The sequence below is a fragment of the Mirounga leonina genome, unplaced genomic scaffold (genome assembly GCF_011800145.1).
Source record: "Mirounga leonina isolate KUSES-001 unplaced genomic scaffold, KU_Mleo_1.0 Mir_91, whole genome shotgun sequence".
Taxonomy (NCBI): Eukaryota; Metazoa; Chordata; class Mammalia; order Carnivora; family Phocidae; genus Mirounga; species Mirounga leonina.
Window position 1 is genome coordinate 21,708,408 of NW_023270839.1, and position 8,309 is coordinate 21,716,716.

The window sequence follows — 8,309 nt, forward strand, 5'->3', positions numbered from 1 at the left end:
ATTGAATAATAGTACAAAGCTCCCAAAGAGGGACGGGATCTGAGAGGGTTGCCCCAAAAATAGTATTTTAAAGAATATTTTTCTTGTAAAGATTGAGCTGGGGGGCGCCTGAGTGGCTCAGTCGGTTAAGCGACTGCCTTCGGCTCAGGTCATGATCCTGGAGTCCCTGGATCGAGTCCCGCATCGGGCTCCCTGCTCAGCTAGGAGCCTGCTTCTCCCTCTGACCCTCCCCCCTCTCATGTGCTCTCTCTCTCTCTCATTCTGTCTCAAATAAATAAATAAAATCTTTAAAAAAAAAAGATTGAGCTGGGCTTGTTAAAATCTAAGATGAAATTCTTAGAGTGGAAGCCAAACAGCCATAGCTCGATGCCCCTGCAAGCCTGGCTGGCAGCAGCTAGAGAAGGTTCTAGCGTTACTGGCAATTGGAGTGGGATGGGGGAGGCTCCCCCAGTGGATTATAGGCTTTGGAGCAGACAAGGAGAGTGATGCTGGTGAGTATCCTGAGTGGGTTCTTTAAAAAGGTTGCCAGAGTTTGAAGGGTGGGAACTGTCCTGCAAATAATCCTGGGAAAAAACAAACTACATATTGACCTTGCATCTCCCACAAGGTCAGTAAACTTGGGCATTAACTTAAAGAAAGGAAATTGTGGCTGTCTGGGTCTAATTTTCATTGCTGCAAGGAGAAATAAGCAGATCTTAAAGGTTATATGGGTCTTAAAGGTCACATAATTTGTGAATTTTTAAAACATTTTATTCTGAACATTTTCAAGCATAAAATAGAGTACTGTAACAAATTCCCACATACTTATCACCTAGACTGAATAATCATTAATATTTTGCTTCATTTACTTCTTTTGTTTTTTAGCAGAAGGTTGTTTTTTCTGTTTTTATTTTTTGTTGTTGTTTTATTTGTTTTTTAGCAGAAGTATTTTAAAGTAAATCTCAGTCATCATATTTCTTCCTTACGGGCACCTGGTTGGCTCAGCTGGAAAAGCATGCAACTGTTGATCTCGGGGTTGTGAATTCAAGTCCCACATTGGGCCTAGAGCTAACTTAAAAAAAAATTTCGCCCTTAAATATTCCCATATACAATCTCTAAAAAGGGGGGTATTTTTTCCATAAATATAATACCATTATCACACCTAACAAAATGAACAACACTTCTTTAATATTCTCTCATGTCTGGTCTGCATTTGGTTTCCCTAATTGCCCCCAAATAAATACCCTTATCTTTTGTAAGTTTTCTCAGACTCCCTTAGTCAGAATTAATCACGTGTCTTTGGTGCCAGATCATGCCTGGGGTTATTTACAGGCACTAAACTGTATGAATCTTGAAGTAAGGGACTCCTATCTTATTAATCTTTTAAATTTACTGTGCCCTGTCTCCAGGTTAAGGCCTAGACTACTACAAAACTGTACTGCATTTTGAAAAGAAAGGACATTGGCAAAACAGGGCTCTGAGTTTAAAGTCATCAGTGGGTAAGGGCTACACACTCATTTTAATCCAGGGGACATGATAGAGTCCTATAAAATGTCTTTCTTCCTTCCTCCTTCCCCTTCTCTCTCCCTTCCTTTTTCCTCCCTTCCTTCCTGGAAACACTTATCTTTGATTGTTAAAAAAAATGAGGCTTTTTAAAGAAACTTCTGACAAAAGTAGTTTTAGAAATCCTGCAGAAGGAGCATTAAAAGGCTCCTTTGATTCTATACAATACAAACCACAGAGAATTAATGTTGAGTTTTCTTTGATGTACTGATTAATGAACCTAACCAACCAGAAAATGTCTCCAGTTACAGCTCTGAGGTTACACAGTAAAGATTGCTTATCAGAATAAGTGGGTGTGAAGCTACATTTATGATCTGCCTTACATAAAACAAATCTTTGCAAATAATAATTACTATTTATTGAATACCTACTACAAGCAAGGCAGAATGCCACTCACTTTACATACATTCTAACATTTTTTCCAAACCCCTCCTATGCTAGGTTTGTCCCCATCTTACAGATTTATAAACTGAGACTCATAAGGTTAAGTAGTTTCCTCGAAGTCATTCAGCTGATAAAGTGTGGCAGGGTAGGCTCGGAACTCAGCTCTGTTTCCCTGCAAAGCCCATGCCTAGAACTAAAATGGTGTTGAAACAGATTTGGGACTGGTCCTTTCCAGAGGACATGAAGATGCTTCCCTTTTTTGGTTTTGTTTTTAAGATTTTTTATCTATTTATTTGTCAGAGAGACAGAGAACAAGCAGGGGAAGCTTCAGGTAGACGGAGAAGCAGGCTCCCTGCTAAGCAGGGAGCCCAATGCAGGACTTGAGCCCAGGACTCTGGGATCATGACCTGAGCCGAAGGCAGACAGACGCTCAACGGAATGAGCCGCACTGAGCCTCATCCCACATGTTTCCGTTTTAACCTTAACTCATAGCTTGAACTTCAGGGGTTTTTTTTGTTTTTTTTTAAGATTTTATTTATTTATTTGACAGAGAGAGAGAGAGACAGTGAGAGAGGGAACACAAGCAGGGGGAGCGGGAGAGGGAGAAGCAGGCTTCCCGTGGAGCAGAGAGCCCGATGTGGGGCTCTATCCCAGGACACTGAGATCATGACCTGAGCTGAAGGCAGACGCTTAACGACTGAGCCACCCAGGCGCCCTTGAACTTCAGTTTTAAAATAATTGTTTTTAAATAACTATTTTAAAATAACCGAGCTAGTGCTCTTGGCTTAATTGCAGTAGCTAAGAGCGTGGTGCAGGAAGAACAGCGGTGTTGGGGCCAGACAGACCTGGGTTCTAATTACATCTCCGCCACTTGCGCGCTACGGGACTTGAACATCTCTGAGCCTAAACAACATACTCACCTTGCAAAAACGCCGGGAAGATTCTGGCACAGAGTCTGACACATGGCCCTGGTTTAATGGAAGAGTTAGCATTATTTCCGTGCTTTTGCAGCCTCCTGCATGCTCTGCGAGGGGCGAGTTAAAAGGAGACCTCAAGACGAAGGCAAAGACTGTGTCGTCTCCGAGATGGAAACCTTTCCAAAGCTGATTCTGTTTCTTCTCCCTCACCTCCTGATTTTTTCCATTTAAAGAAATGGGGGAAGGAGGAGAATGGAAATTAAAATCTTCTAGTGGAACAAATCAGGACACCATGGAGTTCTTCTGAAATGAATTTTACAATTTGATTTTAATTATCTCCATATGTGCGCTGCATCACATTTTGGAGCTTTTGATGTGATTGGATTGATTTTAATTTACCTGCTTGCACCTGGAAGCCCCACCGTCTCCCTGTCCCCGGCTCTGCAGCTCCTTTTCCGGACCGCCTTTTAGACGGCTCGGTTTTCACCCAGGCTTTGGCCATCGGAGCTCCGTTTGTTCTCAGCGGCGACCCCCTTGCAGGCGCTGGGCCTGGTCTCGAGCGCCAACCGCCAGCCTCAGCTCTCGCCGGGCGGCAGGTAAGGACCACGCCCGACGGCAGGGGGCGCCAGTGCCCGCGTTCGGCTGCGTCGCGTCCGCGGGCAGGACGTCCTGCAGGGGGCGCCCGGGAGCCCAGCTCTGAGCTGGGAAAGCGAGTCAGGCCCCGCACGCCCCCAGCCCGGTCCGCGTGACCAGAGTGCCTTGGCCCGGCCCATCGTTTGGGATCCGCATATAAGTGCGGACGCCGGGCCCCAATCGGGTTCTGAGCGTTTGCATCGTCCGCGCGTGTCGCCCGGCCCCGCCTCCCAGGTGAGGCGCCCGAGGCTGCCTTGGGGAGTACGTTGGCCGGTTGGTCCTCACCACGTTGGGTCCTAGTGACTGAAGTTTTGATCAGTATCTTGGATTTTTTTTTAATTCTAGATTTGGCATTCTACAGTGAAGTCATCATGAACATTTTCCAACTCCTGAGGAAAAGGAAGGAAGTAAGTTTTTAAGACCATTGAAATTCTTGACTTAAAATAACTACTTTTTAAAGATGTAAAGGTGGTGCATATTTTGAAGAAAATATAAAATGGTCTGTAGCTATTCTGTTATATTTCATATGTTTCACCTGGAAACATCGGAACATTTACCCAACCTGTTCTTTGTTAGCTTATTCCTTTGGTGCTGATGATGACCGCAGCAGCGGGTGGAGCTTCGTCCTTTGCTGTATATTCCCTTCAAAAAAGTGATGTGATGTAAGTAGGCATCATTTGTAAAAATGTTTTTAGCAGTGTTAGGTTAACCTCAGTAATGAACTGCATGGTATCAGTTTCCTAGTTTCAGCCCCAGGGTAAGAATGTCAAATTGTGAACTTGGAGTCGGGACTAGAAAGCTTCCTGATACCAGGAGACTGTTAAATTATGATATTAATAAAATGAGTTTGTTCCTTGTATCTAAATATCCTTTCGTCCATTGGCCTTCTTCCACTTCTGCAGCAAAGTTTAATTTTTTTAACTTAAGTTTTGAAATTTAAAGTTTTTAAATGATCTTTTGGGATATTTGTCATCAAACTTAAATCATTATTTTAATGAAAATCTAAAATTTCAATTTATCAGGAAGATCTTTCCTAATGCGGTAGAGTTTATAGATTCAGTTGTCTACAGTGAACTTAACCTCAGCTCTAGGTAAGAAGATAAAATACCATGGTTGTAAGAAGATAAAATACCATGTGTCCTGGAATATGAGGAAGAGAAAAACTTGAAACTGATCTTCATCCAGGGCAGGGCTGGAAAGGAGGGGGGTAAAGCCAGGCTCTGGCAGAGGGGACTTGCTCGGTGCAGTTCACCACCTACAGGGTTCAAGCCCAGCCCTCTGCCTGTCCTAGAAACCAGAGCAAGAATATATTTTGCTTGCTCTTATCCTGTCACTTCCACCCCCATTTCTATTCAGTTTATGGGAGCATTCTCCCATCCAGACCAACAAAGGGAATACAGAGCTTCTACCCAGCAGAGGAATTAATTGGTCCTCAATGTTTGAGCCAAATCCTGAGGTTCCCTTACCTAACCTTCCATCAGGGTCAGTGAACTAATAGATGAATGTCTGTTTATCAGTCTGGATCTGTCCCATGATGTCACAGCATGTTTATAGACCCAGTGTCAGAGTAGGTTTAAATTCACTTACTTTAGTGTTTAATCAGCTTTCTTTTATTTCTAGCATTGATCGGAAAAGAAATCCAGAACCTTGGGAAACTGTGGATCCTAATGTACCTAGAAAGGTATTACTACATTAAAAGTGATTTACGGGGTGCCTGGGTGGCTCAGTGGTTAAGTGTCCAACTTTTTATTTCGCTCAGGTCATGATCTCAAGGTCATGAAATCAAGCCCCCATGCTGGGCTCTGTGCTCAGCACAGTCTGCTTGAATTTCTCTCCCTCTGCCCCTTCCCCAGCTCGTACTCTCTCTAAAATAAATATTAAAAAAAAAAAAAAAGTGGTTTACATTTAGCCTGAACTTAAGCGCCCTAGTCAGCAAAATGGATTTAATCCCTTTCACATTTAGAGTGCCATTTAGTGTAGTGGTAAAGGGAGTGCTATGGAGTTCTGGAGGTCTAGTTCAAATCCTTGTTCCATTATTCACAGGTGATTTGGGACAACCTGGCCTTTCTGAGGCTCTCAGAATCTCTAAAATGGGCTCAGTAATAGGACTGTACCTCAGAGTGAGGAGGATTAAAGAATGTAAAATACATAGAACCCTTTAGCATAGTGGCTGGCCCAGAGTACCTACTCAAATATTAACTTTCATCATTACCGTGATATATTATCTCCTTGTATCTATTATTTATCTAAAGTTAATATGAGGTCTGTTGGGATAAATAACAGGAGCTCTGGGAAACAGGAGTGGCCTTTTCTTTAAGCAAAATCAGCAAATAGTCACTCATTCTGAAGACTATAGAAAAGATTTTTTAACATTTTAAATATTTTGGAAGTAAGAAACATTTAGTCTGTTGGAACTAACACTACTTAGGTCTCTCAGGAATTTTTTTTTTTTAAGATTTTATTTATTTATTTGAGAGAGAGAATGAGATAGAGAGAGAGAGCACGAGAGGGGGGAGGGTCAGAGGGAGAAGCAGACTCCCTGCTGAGCAGGGAGCCAGATGCGGGACTGATCCCGGGACTCCAGGATCATGACCTGAGCCGAAGGCAGTCGCTTAACCAACTGAGCCACCCAGGCGCCCCAGGAATTTTTTTTTTTTAACAAAACTTTCAAATAGCAGAGTTGGACCTAATGAAGGACATTTAGAATCTTTAAAACTACCTGCATCTCTAAGCAAAATAAGTCAGAGCAAGACAAATACCATATGATTTCACTCATGTGGAATTTAAGAAACAAAACAAATGAGCAAAGGAAAAAAAAGAGGCAAACCAAGAAACAGACTCTTAACTATAGAGAACAAACTGGTGGTTACCAGAGGGAACTGGGTGGGGGATGAGGGAAATAGGTGATGGGGATTAAGGAGTGAACTTGTTGTAAATACTGAGTAATGTATAGAGTTGCTGAATCATGAGCACCGAGTAATGTATGGAATTGTTGTATGCCTGAAACTAATGTAACTTTGTATGTTAATGATACTGGAATTCAATTAAAAAAAATTTTTTTAAATAGCAAAAAAAAAGAAAAAGAAAACAGCCTACCTACATCTCTTAGATCCTGGGGCAATAGAAAACTTGTGAGGATAAATGAGAATCTCTGAATTTGAGTTTTTTGGAAGTCAAGGACTGTCCACAGCTCTGCCCCTTTTCCCTTATTGCATAACTTAGATCATTTGTACCTTTGTTGAGTAATTACAATGAGGAAGTTTGGTTAAGCGCCTACTATGTGCCAAGCCCTTGTGCTAGAGCATTATACATCCACTCACTGGGGGCAGACACACTGTTTGAACTTATAGTTCACATAAAACCATGGGAAACTTAGAAATCTAGAACCTGTTACGTGAAAGTGGGCAAATATATATGACCTTTCTTTTGGATCCTATTAACACTCAGGAACCCAAAGGCTCTTTAGAGCCCATATTACTGTTTTGTGCATGTTTTTAGAGATGGGGAGAGATAGTTCTTTGACTACAAATATTATGGTGATGCTCTTTCCAAAGGGGAGTGTGGACAAATCCCAAAAGGGTACATGAGGATGAAGGACAGATCCTAAAAAACATTTGTTTTCCTCCTCCTTCTTTTTTTTTTTTTTTAAGCTTCTAACAATCAACCAACAGTGGAAGCCCATTGAAGAGTTGCAGAAAGTCCAAAGGGCCACCAAATGACCAGCCCTTGCTTCTTTCTTCCAAAGAATACTCTATGAATCTAGTGGAAACATTGCTGCACAAACTAGATTATGGATACCAGTGTGCGGAAATGCTTCTGCTACATTTTTAGGGCTTGACTACATTTTCGGACTCTGGATAGGAATTATAAAGGTAGTGTAGCAATAACCACATAGTGCAAAAATAAGTTCGTGCTTATTTTCTTGTTGTAAATTTAATTTCGCATATTGAAATTTTTATGTTTATGATGCCGGATTGTTTTCCTTAAAGCGTATAAAGATTTGTAAACTAAATTGTCTATAATAAAATACTACGTGTGCGAGATTTCTTAAAGATACATATTTAAATGGAGGAGAAAGTCCTTTTATGGGAGAAAAACACATTTTGAAGCATGGAGCTTCATTTTTAAAAAAATACACAGTACAAATTTCTGTGTAAACTCTTCTTGCAAGTGTACTCATTCACCAGAAATTTATTGAGTCCCTGGTGTTAGCTGTGCACCGTTCTTGGGCCGATGAGATAAAGCAATGAATAAAACCAAATGGAGGGAGATGAATAAAAAATGGTGAGCACAATGAGGAAAAGAAGCTATAGGGGCTGAGACTTGCATGGCAGTTGGTCTTGGAAGGAAGCGCTGGGATTATGGTGGTGAGTAGGAATGTGGGGCATGCTGAAATGGGCCCTGCAGATGCCAAGGCTAACAGAGGTGCTCCCTCGAGGGCTGGGGAGGGGGGAATGGAGAGCTTTGCCTGCACTCTGTAGGATGGGGCTACTTCACTCTGGCCAATGGTGACTTGAAGACTGAAGATGCAACCAAACCCAGCATGCCCTTGGGCTCCCCCTTGACTGTTCTTTTTTTTTTTTATTCTTATGTTAATCCCCATACATTACATCATTAGTTTTAGATGAAGTGTTCCATGATTCATTGTTTGTGCATAACACCCAGTGCTCCATGCAGAATGTGCCCTCCTCAATACCCACCACCAGGCTAACCCATCCTCCCACCCCCCTCCCCTCTAGAACCCTCAGTTTGTTTTTCAGAGTCCATCGTCTCTCATGGTTCATCTACCCCTCCAATTTTCCCCGCTTCATTCTTCCCCTCCCGCTACCTTCT

At 42.1% G+C, this 8,309-nt stretch overlaps 1 protein-coding gene across 1 annotated transcript; it reads left to right on the forward strand.

The window, feature by feature from the left end:
- The first annotated feature begins 3,578 nt into the window (after positions 1-3,578).
- On the forward strand, positions 3,579-7,519 carry CUNH15orf48 (chromosome unknown C15orf48 homolog). Its single transcript, XM_034994905.1, has 5 exons — positions 3,579-3,710; positions 3,822-3,883; positions 4,053-4,138; positions 5,097-5,157; positions 7,127-7,519. The coding sequence occupies exons 2-5, from the start codon at positions 3,848-3,850 to the stop codon at positions 7,193-7,195; spliced, it is 252 nt and encodes an 83-aa protein (XP_034850796.1). The 5' UTR covers positions 3,579-3,710; positions 3,822-3,847; the 3' UTR covers positions 7,196-7,519.
- The last annotated feature ends 790 nt before the right edge of the window (positions 7,520-8,309 follow it).

Excerpts from the sequence above, each read along its gene's own strand:
- CUNH15orf48 (XM_034994905.1), top strand. The coding sequence starts at position 3,848 with ATGAACATTTTCCAACTCCTGAGGAAAAGGAAGGAA. Across the intron at positions 3,884-4,052 it reads TCCTGAGGAAAAGGAAGGAA|CTTATTCCTTTGGTGCTGAT; the intron begins GTAAGTTTTTAA and ends GTTCTTTGTTAG. Across the intron at positions 5,158-7,126 it reads ATCCTAATGTACCTAGAAAG|CTTCTAACAATCAACCAACA; the intron begins GTATTACTACAT and ends TTTTTTTTTAAG.